Raw genomic sequence first — 20,372 nt, 5'->3', positions numbered from 1 at the left:
TTGTTTTTAATTATGTACCTGAAATTCGAAAACGCATTCTTTGATGTGTTTATATTTGCATCAATAAATTGTAAATCTCTATGATATTTTTATTCAATTATAATTATTTCAGCCCCTTCCTCGTTTAAGTCATTAATTCAAGTCACTGACTGACGCACTGTTACAGTCGGCTGAAAACGCTGTAGAGTGTCGTGCAGAGTACAGTTCAGTACTGTTCTGAATGTTGCAAATCGATGGAAATAACACTTCCTCATTCCTCGATCAAAACTTTATTATTGACTAGCGGGTGACCCGTGCTCTGCAAGAGTCTATTTGAAAACTTGACTTAATGAAAATTTGAAGAATTTAAAACAGGCCTATAACCATCCTCGATTAATTAAGAATGTATAATTATGCAAAATTTCAAGTTGATCAGTCCAGTAGTTCAGACGTGATGATGCGTCAGTAGTTATTTGTGCAATTAGTGCACAAAGTGATAGTTTGCTGCACCGAAAGAAACGTTTACGCACGAGCCGTAGGCGAGTGGCGAGTGCGGAATAATGGTTTCTTGAGTCCAGCAAACGAACTTTGCGCACGTATTTCACATTAAATTTTTCCTACAGTTACCATTGAATATGAAAAGTGGGTAATTATGGGTAAAATTCCCTGATATCCATCAAAATGTTTTTCTGTGTAATTTTATTATTAATGGAAACCTTAATTTATTTAAAATTGAATAATAATAATAATTAAATTATAATGATTAGTAATTCAATTGAAAATTTATTTGACTGCTTGAAGGGGGTTTATCTTATGTAAGCATTGAAATGACTATAGTGAGGTCCACGTTATAATGACAGTATTTGATAAACTTTGATGTTGCTATCCTTGTCTATCGTTCGACAAAGTAGGTAGTACTATCCTTTTCTAGCACCATAACGAAGCCAAATCTGTTTTTGACAATGTAGAAATATAATTAATCAGGGCACATAATAAATAGGCAACACTGTTCTCCACTGCCATTATAACGTGGACAACACAGTCAGTGTTAACAACTTAGGCCCAATTTCACCAAACACCAAACCAACAGTTTAACGAAATGAAAACTGCTGTTTGGCCGTAACCGACAGAATCGAATTTCACCACACCCGTTTAGGGTCACGTGACTTCGAAAACTCCAGTTCAAACTGACCGGCCAAGTTTGGTCGGTCAGCCTTCGAAAACGGGCGATTATAACCTAAAAAATGTTTTAGATTGCACTACCTACTGTCGCGTTTCTGTGTACTGCAATCTTAGAGAGCTGAATATTAAGGTCACACACTAATGTATTGTCATTTCAAATGTTGTTAAATACTCAGTTGATTATTTTGATATTTTTTCGAATTAGTTATAAGCTAGTTAACTAATTCATTAGGCAGTAAGTAGTTTATTAAAATATTGTTGAATTCGCTTCCTATTTTCAACCACTCCAACTCTTTTAATTTATTTGAATAATATGTCTTCTTACATTCAATAATATTAAAAAAAATTCTATTAGATCAATCAGAACTGTTCACATATATGCAGAGGCTCCCTCTAGTTCCTCTAAACGTTTTTCCACTTAACGTTTTCTCCATGAGTTTCTTATTAAGCTACCTATTATATATACCCAATTAAAACTAATTAACAGAAAAAAAAACGAATAATTTTTATAACAAATAATACCTATAACTAATTTACAACACTGGAAAAACTATTGAAACAAGAAAAAGGCAACTTATATATGTGAAGTTTTGAGTTACCTTTTTAATGACTGTTTGGTTTGCAAGGGCATTTTTCCAAGCGTATTGAAAAACATTAAGGTAATACTTGTACATAAAATGCGTTAAATAAACTTGAAGAATTTCAGACCATTATCAATTGTACCTGTGCTATCCAAAGTATTCAAGGCCATAATGCTAGACCAGATATCAAATCATTTTGAAAGCTTTGGTATTTTTACTGAAAAACAATTTGGCTTCAGGCTATGTAGAAATACTAGTAATGCAGTTACAAGTCTAGTAAATAGAGTTGATGATTATTTGGATAAGGATATTTCTGTTAGCTTCAGGCTTCAGGTCATATGACATGTCTAAAGCTTTCGATATTGTTAAGCATAACATAGGCTACTTGGTAACAACCTTTGGTATTATGGCTGCAATTCTGAATCAATCAATCTGGTTATGTCATATTTAAAGGACCGCAACCAGTTTGTTTACAAAGATGGTCAGTTCTCTATAAGGGCGGAAAGGTTAGTTATAGGGTCCCTTAAGGTTCCATACTTGGAACAATACTCTTTAATAGCCTATATTTAATGACATAATTTTGTAATATAGAAGGTACTCATAAAGTAGGATTTCTTTTTGCTGATGATTTGAATCTCAAAGTTAGTTGTAAATCCAAAACAGGAGTACAACATTTTCTAGTTGATCTCTACTCTTTAATGGTTTGTGTGCTAGTAATAATCTCTCATTGAACCTAGAAAAAATCTGATATTATGTTTACTTATAATAGAAATTTAATTAATGAAGTAGGGACTGAACCTTTAGAATTTTTAGGTACTTCTTGATTCAAAACTTAATTGGCAACCACATGCAGAGTTCATTAGTAGAAGACTAGCAAAGGGTATCTACTTGCTGAGAAGGTTAAAGTCAATTGTAGACATTAATTTATTATTGAATGTGTATTTCTCTCAAATACAAAGTTTTTTGTGTTATGGTAATAAATACACAAATTTGCATGCAAATGAGTGTTTTTTATCATGATGCTCAAAGTAACAAATAAAAATGGAAAAATATATTGGATTGATCCAACTTATACCGTCAAAACTATTGATTAATATTCCTCAATCTATTAAAAATCTCAAGTACAGAATTCTTTGTAATATTGATATGGATGAGGACTCTTTTCTTACAAATTTGGGAATATGAATAGGCCTTGTCTATTCTTTGTATGTCTTAAGCTGCGTTTATTAACAAAATGTTAATAACTCATTCCTTATAAGGTAGATTCTATTAGATTGAACATAACTTATCATACACGTGATGATCATATGTTTTTGTTAATAATGATTAAGTTATTAACACTTTGTTAATAACTTTGGTGTAAACGCGGCTTTATTCAGTGTTAGTTATGTAAAATAGAATAGAATGACTCCCTTTATTTTCGACCTAGTACATAGTAGTAATCTGAATATTTTATTTATTTGAATAGTGTCTTTCATGGTTGGGACACACAGTAAGCTCCGGTTGACGTGTGGGGTTTCTTGAACCTTTGGATCCTTGAATCCGTCCCTTCAAACATAACATGACTCATGGATGTGAACCCAGAAATAGAAATAATATCAGAGTTCAACAGCTCAGGTTCACTACTTTGAAAAAAATCGTGTGTATACATCTTCTGTCAAACATTACAATTCTTTACTACTAGGAATATCAAATCATTGCCTCTTGCATTCTTCAGAAGAAAATTGAAAACTGTGCTGGAAGTTTTTATAGCATACAAGAATTTTATTGAAATTTATTTTATTTTGTTTTGATTGACTAGATCAAAACTATTTGTAGGCTAATACTACTATGTATTATCTAGTGCCTATTATTGACGTTTATAAATGCATTGTTAAGAATGTATTTAATTATAAATATTCTTATTCGTATTCTTAACATGTTAGATGTTAGAACAACAAACTATGAGAGCACGAAAAAGTTTTTAAGTTATAAAAATGACGTTAAGCAGGTTCACTGCCTTCACGATACTCTAAAACAACGGTTTCGGAATCTTTGGTCAGTTCGTGCTGGTGAAATCCGTCAGCATTCAAAACTTATGTTCAGCCAGGAACCACAGTTTCGAAACCGGCGGTTTAAGCAACTTTGGTGAAATTGGGCCTAAATTTTGATTTTCCTGCACTGGGGCTCCATATCACAGTATACATAGAGTATGGAAACTTGGCTAGTACCCTGACGTAAAAATCCGCCATCTTGTTAGGAAGCGCCGCATTGTAATAGTATTAATGGGAGGTTCGGATCACTTTAATGATCCGGATCAATTGATCTCGTTCACTGCCACGAGCCAATCAGAAGACCAGGATTGGAACTTCCTAAGGTCACGTGATGTGTCTAGAATTGCGTCATGTAAAAAGCATTGGTTAGATAGGCGTTTTATTGACAGTTTCCATTCTGTACCTATTCGGAGTCCATATAACCAGAGACAAGAATAATATAGTATCCTTACTTATCCTTCATCTATGATATAACCTACTAACTATTTTGTGTTGTCATGCTGCAAATCTGGAGTACGCAAAGTAATACTTTGCGCACTAGAGCGGAAAAGTGATTCTTTGCGGCCTGCAATCAGTGCAGAAATGGTCACTTTTCAAGGTATCTGTAGGAAAAATGAATTATGCCTTTGCACAGCTGGGAAGGGTCCTGAGTGCTGGACATTGTCGTTCTGTCTACTATGCATATGTGCAGACATTGCTTGAGCATGGCGTCTTGGCGTGGGGCGGTGCCTCCTTGGGTGTCATGCGGTCTCACAGAGAGCACTTATTAAAACACCATTGGCCAAAAATCATAGATATCAAGCACATTTACTTTTCCAAGAATTCCCTGTTTTAAATATACAACAATTATTTATAAAAAATTTACTTGTCTTTATACAAAAATCTAGTGTGGCGCACTCACACAACTTTCCTTGCCGTTAAGAAAATTTATCACCTTACGCACTTGCTCACGCGCATCTCAAGTCTACTATTCAAAGATCTGAACCAGCTGGTGACAGGACAATAACGCTGGAGACTCACGAGGTCTGCTATCTCTTCGTAGTGAATGATTTAATAGAATCAACAGTTGCCAACAGTTTGTAATTGAATAATCTCATCTTCTCGAATTTCGAGCTTAATTTCAATCTTAGGTGAAATTGTAGAGATTTAATGCTCAATCTTTTCCACTTGGAATTTTTTGTTTAGATTGTACCTGAAGCCTGATAATTGGGAATCTAAAATCAAACTTTGCATAGATGGGGCGGAGCTCCTGAAATGTTTACAGATATGGGACTTGTGACAGTTGAAAGAGCTTATCAATGACTATTTTAGTTATAAATTTGATCGAAATCGTAGGAGCCGTATTCGAGAAAATCGCGAAAAACCCTGTTTTTGACAACATTTCGCAATTTCAGCCGCCATCTTGAATTGCATTTGATCGAAATTGTTCGAGTCGGATCCTTATATTGTAAGGAACTTAAGTTTCGAATTTCAAGTCATTCCGTTAATTGGGAGATGAGATATCGTGTACTCAGACACACACATACACTCATACACACACACACACATACAGACCTATACCAAAAAACGATTTTTTTCGGACTCGGGGGATCTTGAAACATATATAAATTTAGAAATTGGGGTACCTTAATTTTTTTCGGAAAGCAATACTTTCCTTACCTATGGTAGTAGGGCAAGGAAAGTAAAAAAGTAAATTTGTCTCCAATGAAATTCAACATTATTATCCCACTAGTAACAGATTGCATATAAATATTCAATTTCCCCGTTTAAGTAATTCTATTCAACTTGGAAACTGTTTTCATTTAGCCCATTGGCTTTACCGTAATGTACCGGCCGAGATTTCAACTACTGATGTGGTTAGCGTTGCCGTCTACAAACGTAGAGTGAGATACTCGGTTTAGATACTGCGGAGGCTCTTCTACATTCTCCATATAGATGAATATTTCTAGTTCCAAACACAAAATACCATTCAAATATTACACACAGTACCACGCTAATAAAGCTATTACTCCCAACACAGCCTTTTTGATTAATACCGGCATTCATTATTCAATATGAAGTGTATAGTGTTTCGTTGTAGAAATATTGTTAAACTCATGATGGGCTGGCAATTTTTCAAGATATCGTTTTTCAATATTTTTGGAGAGAAATAGTACAGGCTCACCCTAGTTTTACCTCCTATGTAATTTTATTATGATTAAAGTATTTTGTACAATAAATGAATAAATAAATAAGTTGTTAGTTTCTTCAGTAAAGTTTCTTAGTTTCTTCAGGTCTTCTTAGTTTCTTCTAAACTTTACCATTTATTGAATGAAAAAGACTAAGAAATTGTCATTCAATATGAATAATTACCACAATATCAACTTCTCAACTACACATAAAGTTAACCATTTATCTTTATAATTCAAAAGCATAATATCAAACAACCTTTCTATTGAATAAAATTATTGACACATTCTTTTCCTGCCAAACATATACCTTGCAACCAATTTAGTAAACAATAAAGAACACTGTTGAACATGAATTGAATGGATTTGGAAAGCGCCCATGTCAGTTATAGTCCAGTCAACGAAAGATTATAATCTGTGCTTCAATTTTGCACAGAATACAATTGTTCATAAGATGCTTAGTTTCCGAGATGTATACGAAAAATGAAAAAATGGTACTTTCAAACCACCCCCACCCCTTTAGCACATAGGGTAGGGGTGAGGACTTTTGATATGTTAATCCTCTTACTATCCTTGAAAGAGCTGTGGAGTTGAAAATTGTCTATACCTTTATTTGAGCATTCGTTGCCTGGACTATTAGTTAACAAATCGTTTTACATTTTAAAGAAATGTCTGCATATCGGTAATGAAGAGAAAACAGAAACTGTGTCTATATCGCACTTCTTGGTGGGTTGAAAATCTCCATCTCCTTATTACTGTAATGCTAGATCAAATAAATAATGATCTCTACCTTTTGCAATCTATAGACTTTATAATCTTCCTCCATTCTGATGCTCTGCCCTGAGTGGTTCTAATGCCACTCAGAATATGTCACAGGCTGGTTACAAATATTTGATGTCGTTGAAATTTTACAGAAAAGGCGATCTCAATGATGTTATTCAAGGATTAGAGAAATACTTCAGAAACCAGGAGAAGCTGACACGAAAGCAAAACAACCGGAAACGTGAAGCTCGAAAGGAGAAGAGTGTCTCACCGCAGAAAAAACCGAAATTAAGTCAGGACAAAAATCCTCTGGACCGGAAAGTATTGAATCGAGACGGATTGAAGAAGAAACCCAGGAAAAAAGAAAAACTGGGCACACAAACAGCGAAAGATGATGGTGAATCTCCGGGACCTGTCTGTGGTGAAGAGAATTATTTCCATCAAGATGATACTGAGAGTGAATATGTGCCTTCCTCTGAAGAAGAATTTTTCTCGAGTGGTATGTATTGCATTTTTAATTGAGTTTTTGATTCTAGACCAGTATTGACTGTATTCTATCGTAAAATAAAATAATACAGTATTCTTTCGTATTCTTTCTACGAAAGAATTCGAAAAGACTACAGAGAATCGAAAATTCTACAAAGAATTCTTTCAATATCCTATCCTACGTATTATTTCGTAGTCTCTTAGAATAGATTCTTGACTGTATTTGATTATTTTACCCGTATAAAGCTACATTCGCACACAACAATGACAGTGATCAGTGAAAATATAATTCTCATAAGTTATAATGGTATTATTCATACTCACTCGGCCGGCTGAGTGAGAATAGTCTAATCTGAACTCGTGGGAATTATATTTTCACTGTTCACTGTCACTGTTGTCTGGGAATCCAGCTTTATACTCATTCTAATCGTTTTTATCATACAAAGAGAAACTATCAAATATTATGTAGGCATTTTTGATTAAATGCAGTAGGCTACTTCGAATCTAATAGCGCTAATAAGAGTGATTGGTTGAGTTTCTTCCTACAATACTTGAAATGATTGGGAGACAAAAAATTGATACTTAAACTTTCTTTCCAGAACCTAGAATACTTGAAATGATAGGGAGAGAAAAAAGTTAAACTCAAACTTTCTTAATTAGATGAAGTGAAATAAGTTTGGAAAAAGGTCTGAAATAAGGTTGGAATTAAGGTCTTAACGTCTACACAATTTTATAAATTTTACTTTTTAATATTAATAATTTTATTAATTCAATACATTTGTTTTTCAGATGATAACAAAAACCATGTCAAATCAAAATCCTTACCAAGAACCTCCACTAAACGCAACACAAGAAAATACAAATTGCCAGGAGGAAAACTACCTGAAGACTGGAGAAGCGACGATTCTGATTGGGAATCTTCTGACGAGGAATACAAAAGAAAACTCAAGCATAGTAAGTGATTTTAGATGTAAAAATGATATAGTTTCTAGTGTCTGTTGAAATTACTATAATTTTTTCCTACAGTTACGTTGAAAAGTGGCCATTGCTGCACTGATTACAGAACGCAAAGAATCACTTTTCCGCTCTAGTGCGGGAAAAATTTTTCTGCACTCCAGATTTGCAACATGGCAACGTAAAATACTTAGTAGGTTATATGGAGCAACAGTGCAGCAAAATGAAAATGAAGTTGGTAACAGTGACTGCTGTGGCTGCTATAGTGAGCAGAGGTGCAACCAAGCACAACGCGCTAATTATTAAGTATATGTTATAACCAAGGACAACATTTTTATTCAATTTGACAATAAATTAAGGTTTTTATCAATAATAAAATTACACAGAAAAACATTTGATGGATTTAAGGCAATTTTACCCATAATTACCCACTTTTCGAATTCAATGGTAACTGTAGGAAAAACTTAATGTGAAATACGTGCGCAAAGTTCCTCTGCTGCACTCAAGAAACCATTCCGCCCTCGCCTACGGCTCGGGCGTAAACGTTTCTTTCGGTGCAGCAAACTGTCACTTTGCGCACTAGTTGCACAAATAACTATTTTATCCAAAACTCAATCCGGTTTATTCTCATTCTTTGATTAGTGGGATGAGAGGTTTTATGAGATTCCACTGTAAAACCTTTTTATTCATAAAATATTTTCGAGTTCTAACTAATTTTCATAGTCTAATATGTTTTCAAAGTCTTTCATTTGTCACCTGGTCATATGGGACATATAATTATATGAATCATATCATATCATATCATGTATATTTATCTCATATTGATCAGGATTTTAGAGTTTTTAAATTAAAAGTTCAATGAACAGTATTTTGTCTTTGAACAATCTTTGTCATCGACAGAAAGATTGTTTATTTTATTTGTTGTCAATATTAACGTTAGCTTCTCTCTGTTTCTAATAACAAACGTGCCGCTTGTGCGACATATAAAAATATTTACTTGAAATGGCTTTCATGTTTGGCATTGTCTGAGTTCATATTAATACCCAAAATTTAGCTTTTGGCTCGTTCGTTAGGACTGTGAGTAAAGTCCGGCTGATCCAGTTAAAAAGGCTAGACTTCGTTCGTTCGGGCAGATCAGGCAGTTTGAAACTAATTGTATTATTAAGGTAGACGGGTTCTGAGCCTATTCATTGGTTCAGTTAATTTTTGTTTTTAAATACTAACTGTAAAGTCGTGATTAAACCAGTGAATGCCAAAGGGGGAAGCCATCTTCAAAAGGTAGGTGACTACTGGATAAGATTTGTTCTTAATTTTGATAACCACAAAGATTGAATCATCATTAGCAGCAAGCGAGTGTTTTCCCCATTAATTTCATTTTAATATTGTGTTTGTATATATATTTATATTTCACCTCTTGGGAATAGAGAAAAATTAATATTTATCATATTCAACCATGTAAAACCAAAAGATACAAATTAGTTAAAGTTCTAGTTATTCTGTTCTCTTTTGTTATCATAGTTCTTTTCCCTCCTTACAAATTTCACACTTGACTATTCCCACGAGTCTAAAATACTGTACTTGAATAATGAATTTATTATTTCATGCTGTGTATGTATACAGCCATGAATACAGTCATCCATTTGTAAATCCATTTAACTTTATTGTCAAGGTTATCAAGTAGCTCAAGGTGACTAGTGTGTTTAATAATGAAGTTTTTATGTGTGACTGAAGTTGTGTGTGTCTAGAGCCATTAATTCAGCCATTCATTTTGGATTAAATTTGACATTATTGTCAAATATAATTTGCCATCATCAAGTAACTCAAGGAAACTAGTGTGTTTGTTAGATATAAATGAAGAGGAGATTTAAAATTATCGTAAATAATAAACATTAATAGTTATTTTGTACCAAATTAGCCAATGTAAGGCTTTCTCTCATAATTTTTTGCTCTTATATTTAATTTTTGTTTAGGTAAGAAAGAGCTAGATGATGGGGACATCGATCTTTTCCGACACAGGATAATAGAGTGGGAAAAAGAAAATGGAAAATCTGCAGATGACGTCATCAACATGGACTCTGATCAGTACCACGAGTTTGACAGTGGATTCAAGATCCCATTGGAACTATGGGATAAACTTTACAAGTAAGCTTGAGTGATAAATAGTGCGGCAGTAAACCGCAATATTCAAAATATCTATTAGAAAATATTTATTTCCAGTAATAATCACTAAAGATTCTTCAGTCCCAATCAAAAACTCATGAATGGAATTTTTCCTTTCAAACAGAAATAACTAACTACTATTTTGTTTTTAGTATGAGTTCAACCTTGAAGAATTTCAAACGTGAAAATAACTTATTCTCGTAGTAAAACCTAGAAAACTAAAAGTATTTTCATGTACAGTAAATTAATATCCCCGTCGAACAAAGCGCTGCCAACGTCATATAGACTCCGACGGCGAATTACAAAATGGAGCAGTGATGTATCAAAGATATTTGAAGGCTCTTTGAAAACAATATATAATTTATTCCCCAAAAATTTACTATTAGTAGGCCTATTGAAATTATTTTTCTCTTTCCATTTCTCAAGAATAGTTCGAGCACTGAAAAATGTGGAAAAAATGTAGTAAATTCAACTGTATAGTTTTTTTATCTTAGCATTTATTTCTTATTGTTTTATTGCATTCGTTTACTTTTTCATTTTGTTATGCAGCTACCAACGAGTGGGAGTGAGATGGATGTGGGAGCTAGATCGCCAGTGTTGCGGAGGCATTCTGGGAGATGAAATGGGTCTTGGAAAAACCATACAGATGATAGCGTTTTTGGCTGGACTACATTGCAGTCAGATGAAGGACAGAGATACTGGGTGAGACCTCTCTCTTATACATTGTCCTATTTTTTAATTTGTTTTATTTCATGATGATATCATAATATCCTACTATATAGAAGGATAGTTTAGTCATAAGTAGATTCTGATGTTCTGATTTATTAATTTATTCTTAGTATCAGTTATCGAGGACAGTAATATTGAAGGATTCTATTAACTATCTTGTTTGAATATATAGTGACTATATCGAAAGATAGTCTGTTTAGTCATGAGTGTATGCTGATCTTCTGATTTCCGTATTGTTTGTCCCAGTAACCGTGGTATTTTTTCACTGATCTATATTGAAGTATATTCCAGTTACAAGTTCACTATGCTGATATTCTGATTTCTGTACTATATTTCTCAGTTATCGAGGTCTTGGGCCTTCTATAATTGTCTGCCCCACTACTGTGATGCATCAGTGGGTCAAAGAGTTCCATAAGTGGTTCCCATTTCTTCGAGTCGCCGTCCTTCATGATTCAGGCACTTATACTGGTAAGCGGAGATTAACCTTCATTTCTAATGTTGATTTCAAAATGAAGAAGAATTATGTCACTTCCATTCTACACTTCCAGTTGATTATTGTAACAATTTCCATTGATGACAAGCAGGTATCCCGTGCTCTGCAATGGTCTAATTAAAACTTTTTGTGTAGTTGAGAAGTTCATTTATTGTGGTAATTAATCAATCATATTGAATGAAAAAGAATAAGAAATTGTCAAAAAACCACAGATTTATTGATACTTAGAAAGACCGGTTTCGGTTATTACACCATTGTCAATCTCTGATACACTGTTTAGAGATCTGTCAGAGATTGACAATGGTGTAATAACCGAAGCCGGTCTTTCCAAGTATCAATAAATCTCTGTTTTTTGACAATTTCTTAGTCTTTTTCATTCAATCTAATTAACAACTTGACAAACTGAAAACTTGACCTACTGAAATCTTGAAGAATTTAAAATTGGTCTATAACCATTAGTAATAGTTAAAATATCAATATGCAAAATTTCAGGTTTATCAGTCCAGTAGTTCAAAAGTGGTGATGCGTTATTCGTGAATTTCCTATCCCGTATGTGTATAAACCAATTCTTTCCTTTATTATATTAAAGATTGTGAATTGAAATTATGGTTAATGAGAGTATTGAATACACAGAACACCTATATCAACTGTCATTGATCCAAGTGATCCGTACTAATATTACTCAGAGTATTTTAGACTCAATAAACTCTCATACACACTCTACATTCTCAATACCTTAGTTGTTCTTACATGATGCAGGGCCGCCATCTTGGATGAAAGGGAGATTTATTTTCATTTATTTATTTTATTTTCTTTATTCTTTTTTACAATGAAGCACAGATAATATATGAGAGGATGAACTGTTGATTTGTATAGTTAAATATTGTAATTGTTTTTTTTAAAACTTCGTTGGTACTTGAAGATATGCACAGAATTTTCTTTTGTTTTCAAGGCAAGAACAAGGAAGATATGGTGCAAAAGTTGTATCGTTCGCAGAGAGGCATTCTGATACTGAGTTACACTGGAGCCGTTCATTTCAAAGAAATGTTGACTACCAGAAGATGGCACTATGTTATACTTGACGAAGGACACAAAATAAGGAATCCAGACGCACAGGTATGAATTTAAACTTTATTATATACAAGTTGACATGTTTTGATTCGAACAAACGAACACACGAACAAACACAACCCTACTCTCTCTTATAATATAGATAATTTATTACTAGTACCTATTCTTCTCAATTTATTTGAGACACGACTAGTTTCGATATTGAAAATATGACATAAGCCAGCTGTTAAAAACGTTAATATTTGTTTACTCCAAAATAATAATTCATTTTTATATTATTTGTTAACAAGGTGAATACCAAAAACTAGTCATGTCTCAAATAAATTAAATAGGGTACTGGTAATTCTATGTAATGAAACGTTTATGTAGTCCCATTGAGATAAATCTGTAACTTGATATTATTCAATGCTAAGGATGAGTAGACTATGAGTTGACTCATAGTCGACTATGAAAGATGACTCATAGTCAACAATGAAAAATTCTGCCATTCTACAAATTTAATGTTAAATGGATGAAATCTGTTAGCAATCATAAATGTATCATGTATATAAACTCGTATATTCTTCATTTGTATTTTGCATCCTTTCAAATGCAGTTTTCAAGAATATGTTGAAGGATACAATAAAATGTTTTTTTTTAAATCACGGGTTTTTCAATTAGGTTGAAACATTCATGCAACCTAGTAATTCTCCTGAAAGTAGAGTTCTTGAAGTACATTTCTCACAACAACATAAAGCTGCATTTACACCAAAGCTATTAACAAAATGTTAATAACTTAATCCATATAGATTCTATTAGATTGAACGGAACTTGACAAACACATATGTTCATCTGATAAGTTATGTTCAATCTAATAGAATCTATAAGGATTAAGTTATTAACATTTTGTTAATAATTTTCGTGTAAACGCAGCTTAAGTGATAAATTTGTAAAATGTTTGGTTTTTATCACAGGTGACGCTAGTTCTGAAGCAACTAACAACGAGTCATAGGCTTTTACTGACAGGTTCGCCAATGCAAAACAATCTGAAGGAGCTGTGGTCGTTGTTTGATTTCATATTTCCTGGCAAACTTGGAACTTTGCCTGTTTTCATGGCTGAATTTGCCGTTCCAATCACGCAGGGCGGCTATGCGAATGCATCTGAAGTTCAGGTTAGTAGTTATGATATTTAAAAACATATAATCAACAAAAATTATTCATCATTGCAAATTAATAAGCATTACTGGATGTTCTGCTGCACAAAAAGAAGCAACAAAAGGCCTATTTTTTATGTTAATGCATTTTGTTGTTGAATAAATAAATATAACAAAAATTACCTCTTGCAACGAATTCAAAGAATCCAGTGAGCAGAGGTCATTACAGTGTCTAGTCCTCAGAGTGGACGCGTCGGACTATATCCGATTCTGTGGATATGGCCTTGCAGATAATCATACCCATTCATTCATTGGGTCAAAACCATTATATTATTAGAGATAAAAACCAGGTGCTAGCTGGCCCAAAACTTCTCGTTCTAAATGCAATTCATTGATTTACTTCCTGAGAAGTGGCATAGCTTTTTCCTAGGAAGTGAAGAAAGCACTCCAAGTACAGGGTTTAATAGTGTCTTTAACTTAAATGTGTAATGCTAGTTCGCCTCCATGGTGCACATTGGGTAACGCTAAATGGACTAGCAAATGATGGCGGTCAGACAAACTTATGTTCTCCTGACCGAAAACTGCACAACATCTCAAAAGAATTTGGAAATATACAGTGTATATCTAGGCATTTGAGACTCATGAGCTATTATGTTTGTTGTGTATCTGCCATATGCTAGATAAATAGTGAGTCCCAACTAAGTTATATTGTTATTAGAGTCAATCTAAAATATAATATTATAATGAAATCTATATCACAGATACTAATGTTGTCTATTTTAATTAGTATGACTTACCACTTGTGCAAAAGGGTTCATCAGTTTAATTTCATTCTATTAATGTAATGCATTTTCATTGACACAAGCCACATACAAAAATATATAAATATTGATCACTTTGGTTGCGTGTATGTGCAAGGGCACGTCAGATCATGCATGAGCCGAGAAAACAAAATCTGGACAGATCAATAGAAACACGTTGTGACTTGTCTATAGCTGCTCATACTGAACGCAGTAATACACCCAGCAAGTGCACGCGTTCAGTGTGAGTGTCCCTATTGCCTTTTCCAGATTTTGTTTCTCATCTACGCGCTTGGTCATGCTTGACCACAAGTGCACTTACACATACAGAGTGTTTCAGAAGTAGTGTCGAACATTTTAGGGTATTGTTCCTGGATGATAGGAGACTACAAATGTCTGATTTGAACTATCCAAAACTTAGCGGTTATCCGTATAGCTGCCATTTTGTTTTTTTCACTTAGTAATTTCTATCTCATGAACGAAATGTTGTACGGATCTGAAATTTGGCATGAATATTTATTCCATAAAGACTCAACTTTAAAAATAAATTGAAACATTTTTTATGTAAATTTCCAAAATTGCGACCATTTTAAATTTTTGATGGCAAATTTCACGAAAACCGTTCACTTAACAGAAAATTTACAAGAGACAAAATAGCAAATTTTATCAATATTTTAAAGATGCCTTATAAAGATTGGTCGAAGAATAACAGAAAAATTAATTCTTTTCGTACAATCATACTTTTACAAGACAAACTAGATAATCTGAGAAGATTGTAAAATCAGCTGTATGGCAATATCGAGCCATACCAAGTTTCAAAGCCTCAACTTAAATACAATTGGAATTAAAAATTCAATATTGATGTTTAAATTGTGAAAAGTGTCATGCAAGCAGTACGACAAGAATTAATTTCTCTGTTATTCTTCGACCAATCTTAATAAATGAGGTATCCTTGAAATCTTGATAAAATTTTCTATAATTTTTGTCTCTTGTAAATTTTCTGTAAAGTGAACGGTTTTTGTGGAATTCGCCATTTAAGATGGCCGCCATTTTGAAAATTTACATGGAAAATTTTTCATTTTATTTTCTAAAGTTGAGTCATGCCAAATTTCAAATCAATACAACATTTCGTTCTTGAGATAAAAATTCCTGAGTGAAAAAACAAAATGGAAGCTATAAGGATAACCGCTGAGTTTTGACACTTCAAATAGGACATTTGTTGTCTCCTATCATCCAGGAACAATACCCTAAAATGTTCGACACTACTTCTGAAACACTCTGTATATGCATCCAATGTGATCATACCCTAACATTCAGAATATTGTTGAAAACGATTTACTTAAAAATTCACCAATCCTATGAAAACATAATTCATTTGGAGAAAAACGCTTTTGGATATATCTTTGTCTTCATTATGAATAGGGAACAAGTCGCATGAAGCGTTTTTCAAGCGTTTTTAGACGAGTCGGCAGTGAAGGATGCTCTCAGATTGGCTGATTGGGTTGGCGTTTGGGAATCATTTGATAATTAGCCAATCGGAGAGCTTTCCTGTCCTGCCGACTCGTCTGAAAACGCTTGAAAGCGCGCTTCTTGTGGCTTGGCTCTAAGTATCACTACATCACACCAAGCACTGTCAGAAAACACTTCTCCGCCAGTCACAACTTCAATCTTTTTTTTTTTTTCAATAAAATGATGATGTTTTACTTGTGTGTTAACAGGTGGTTACAGCCTACAAATGCGCAACAGTGCTTCGCGACACGATATCGCCGTTCCTGCTGCGGCGAATGAAGGCAGACGTGAAGGCCGGCGTGAATCTGCCCGACAAGAACGAACAGGTTCTGTTCTGTCGGCTGAGCGACGAACAGCGAGCCCTGTATAAAATCTTACGTCGGCTCAGACGAGGTTGAACGCATTCTACGCGGACACATGCAGATATTCCTCGGCCTCATCGCGCTCAGGAAGATCTGCAACCACCCGGACTTGTATTCGGGCGGACCCAAACTCTTTCAAGGAGTGAGTAGTTTAATAACTGGTCTTTAAAGAATTAGTTTTCAATTCAATTATTCAAGTCATTGGTCTTCAACTATTCATTCATTTGCCAGAGTCAAGCTTTCGAATGATGTTTCTGCTTTCTAACGGCGTCACTAAATTCAAAATAGTTATCACTTTTGATATTATTCTCAAGGAGTATTCTCGGACCAGAAATTTAAATTCAAATTCAATTTTATTAAATCAAAAAACTTTACAACTGGCCATGTCAACAGGTATTCAAAAAATACATAAAATAAATAAATAGAATAACAGAAGCTTACAAAAATATAGCACGTCACATAAATTATAATATCAAATTATAATTATAATATAATTATAAAATGTGAAGTTCGTGACTTAACCTTTTGGGCGACATTACCATTCAAATTTGAAAAAGGATTAGTACAAGCTAAGCTTAGTTTTCCTCTTTTAGGTTATGATATCTATTATTATTATTGATCATTGTACCAGCCTCATTGTATTGATAAATGAACAAGTCATCGATTAATGGTAGTAATACGTAATTGACAGTATAATGAGATTCACAATAAAATGTTAGTATTTCTCATGAATAACACCAACACTTTCACATCAATATAGGCTAATAATGTTCCAATGATTTTTATCAACTAATTATTATTTGAAATTCGATATTGCAATTGTGAGGGTTCCTTGAGGGATCAGCCAAATCATTGGCTGATCCTGTGTGTTTTTTCTAATTCCTAATCATTATGATTATGTCTATGTATCATTGAAGAATAAATAAATGCGTCATTATATTCTAGTTTATCATGGAATCTTGAAGTTTGATGTTTTGCATTAAAATACTAAATTTCATAATACAATAGTGTGAATATACAGGATGGGTGAAAAGTCCGAGAACGGCTTAATATCTCATAAACAAAGGTATATTGACGGTGGGTGTGATTGGGGATCCTACTCAAATTGAAAAAACTACTTTTTCGCACATCTAAAACCGCAAAACTCTTAAACCGCACATCGATATCTCAAATCGTTCAAAAAATATTCACATTATCAATCAGTATCATACAAATCAGAAAATGAAATACATGAGTGGTTAATAATGTTGATTAATAATGTGAATATCTTCTAAACGGTTTGAGATATCGATGTGCGGTTTTCACCATTATTTTTTTCTTGAAATTCCGTATCGAAATCATAAATCGCATGACCACCTTCATATTTAAAAAAATAAAGTTGCATTCAAAATGGCGGATCCAAGATGGCGGACCAGATTTTTAAAGTCATAGCAAAGTATTATTTTCATTTCGAGTAACATCTCCAATCACACCCACCTTGGAATCACTTCTTTTTATGAGATACTAAGTCGTTCTCAGACTTTATCCCTGAAGTCATTGTAAAGTAGTTTTTTTTTTAAATTTGAGTAGGATCCCCAATCACACCCACCGTCAATCTACCTTTGTTTATGAGATATTAAGCCGTTCTCGGACTTTTCACCCACCCTGTATGTTGGCATACAATGGTCACATTGTATGGCCACATTGCATCATTAGACACAATTTGTCAATTATTCTACTTGGTCTTCCCCATTAGGGCAAGTATTATTTATTTATTTATCTCAGTACACAATATTAGAGTGCTACAAGCTGACGCCTAAATGTAGGCTTCTCATGAAAAACAAAAAATATATTAAATGACAACTAAAATACAAAAGAACCCCCAATACCCAAGGGAAAGACCAAACTTTACACCAAAGACTAAAAATAGAATTTTTATTTTTGTTTCAGGAAAGTGAAGATAAACTGCCTGAAACCGAACGGTATGGACACTGGAGTCGATCTGGGAAAATGATTGTTGTCGAAACTCTGCTGAAATTGTGGAAGAAACAGAATCATCGTGTTCTGCTGTTCACTCAAGGCACACAGGTAAGAAAAGCAGCAAATCAGTTTCTTCTAAATTAAATGAATTCTTAATAATAATGAGTACTCTTCGTGGATTCATATAAAGCTTTATTTAAATTTCTATTTTCTTCTTAAGTTATTAGTTACGCAAGCATGTTTGATCAAAGTATTTCTGTTTCTGAAAAATTGATAATCTTTTTTGTATATCTAGAGTGAAAAGTACAACTTTTACTCCCTGTGGAGTATGCTTCGGGGAAGCTTCGAGGCGAAGCCGAGGGCAACAATATTCCTGAGGGAGATATAGTTATTTGTATATCTAGAGTGAAAAGTACTATTTTTTCTCCCTGAGGGAGAAGTTTAAAGCCCGAGGCGAAGCCGAGGGCAACAATTTTCCTGAGGGAGAAAAAACATTTTTCACTCGTGATGTACACAACATTTTTCCTCCACCTACATTTTATAAAAACTGCAAATAAAATACTTTTTAAAAAATTTATGTGACCAGTAAAATGTGTTACAACATAACTTAAAAATTAAACAGCTGTCTTGTAATCACACAGTTCACCGCCGACTGTCGGCAAAAATTGTAACAACAATGGCCGCCTACTCGACTACTACACTATGATGAAGTTCCCGTTTCAAATTTGATTAGTTAATGGGGAATATTCGTTGGTTGGTATTTTGAATAGCATGGAATATAAAAAAATATTTATAGATTTTTATAGTATACAGATATAAAGTTTGTAATAATTTTAGCATAAAACATATATTTCATATATTGATCGAATGTCTGGTTGAGGTATTGAATTTAGTTGGTTTAATGACTACTCTATATGCTTCCTTATCTGAGCTTAGACCTTCTAACATATTTCAAATGTAAGTTATTAAAATATAGATGCTTCCCATGTTATTTAAATGGAGTTATTTTTACCCTCTAGGGAGTCTTTCTCTTTTTTCGTCCCGAGAGCGAAAAAGTGACACTTTAGTATTATCCAGGGAGTAAAGTAAGCACTTTAGACAGTAGCTGGAGGAAATAGTTATTTGTGCAACAAGTGCGCAAAGTGACAGTTTGCTGCACCGAAAGAAACGTTTACGCACGAGCCGTAGGCGAGTGGCGAGTGCGGAATAATGGTTTCTTGAGTGGTGCAAACGAACTTTGCGCACGTATTTCACATTAAATTTTTCCTACAGTTACCATTGAATATGAAAGTGGGTAATTATGGGTGAAATTCCCTGAAATCCATCAAATGTTTTTCTGTGTAATTTTATTATTAATAAAAACCTTTATTTATTTAAAATTGAATAATAATGATTAGTAATTCAATTGAAAATTTATCTGACTGCTTGAAGGGGGTTTATGTTATGTAAGCATTGAAATGACTATAATGAAGGCACATAATGGCAAGGCAACGCTGTTCTCCACTGCCATTATAACGTGGGCCCCACTATGAGTGCAGTTACCAACTTAATTTTGATTTTGCTGCACTGGTGCTCCATTAACCTACTAACTATTTTGCGTTGTCATGCTGCAAATCTGGAGTACGCAAAGTACTCACTTTGCGCACTAGTGCGGAAAAGTGATTCTTTGCGGCCTGCAATCAGTGCACAAATGGTCACTTTTCAAGGTATCTGTAGGAAAAATATATTAACAATTCTATGGAATGAAATGAGCATCAGAACGAGAAAACAAAAAATTCTCCTTCAGGACATGGGAGACTAGAGTCTGCCAAAATACAGGGAATGTTGAAGTAATTCTTCATCATATATGTTAATCCAGTTTCCTTATTGTAGTACGTGAACAACACATGCAAAGACTTGAAGGATTAATGAAGAAAGTACGCTTTTTTGTTGATAATTCGATGTATTTACATGAAATGCTTGATTAAACATATTTTGGGAATTCATGTTGTTCTCTATATTATTAAGTTAC

The 20,372-nt window shown here is 33.8% G+C and overlaps 1 protein-coding gene across 1 annotated transcript in view; it reads left to right on the top strand.

Annotated features, from left to right (window-relative positions):
* LOC111051228 (DNA excision repair protein ERCC-6) overlaps nt 1-20,372 on the top strand; it is a 49,205-nt gene that overhangs the window by 13,836 nt on the left and 14,997 nt on the right. Inside the window, 10 exon segments of the mRNA XM_022337688.2 lie at nt 6,858-7,204; nt 7,981-8,145; nt 10,116-10,287; nt 10,855-11,007; nt 11,375-11,502; nt 12,480-12,643; nt 13,552-13,749; nt 16,250-16,408; nt 16,410-16,544; nt 18,332-18,469. Of these exon segments, the coding sequence (XP_022193380.2) occupies nt 6,858-7,204; nt 7,981-8,145; nt 10,116-10,287; nt 10,855-11,007; nt 11,375-11,502; nt 12,480-12,643; nt 13,552-13,749; nt 16,250-16,408; nt 16,410-16,544; nt 18,332-18,469 (1,759 nt within the window).

This window comes from Nilaparvata lugens, chromosome 8 (assembly GCF_014356525.2).
Source record: "Nilaparvata lugens isolate BPH chromosome 8, ASM1435652v1, whole genome shotgun sequence".
In the NCBI taxonomy this organism is placed as follows: Eukaryota; Metazoa; Arthropoda; class Insecta; order Hemiptera; family Delphacidae; genus Nilaparvata; species Nilaparvata lugens.
Note: the sequence above shows the minus strand (reverse complement) of the source record. Positions and strands in the feature narration are given on the sequence as shown.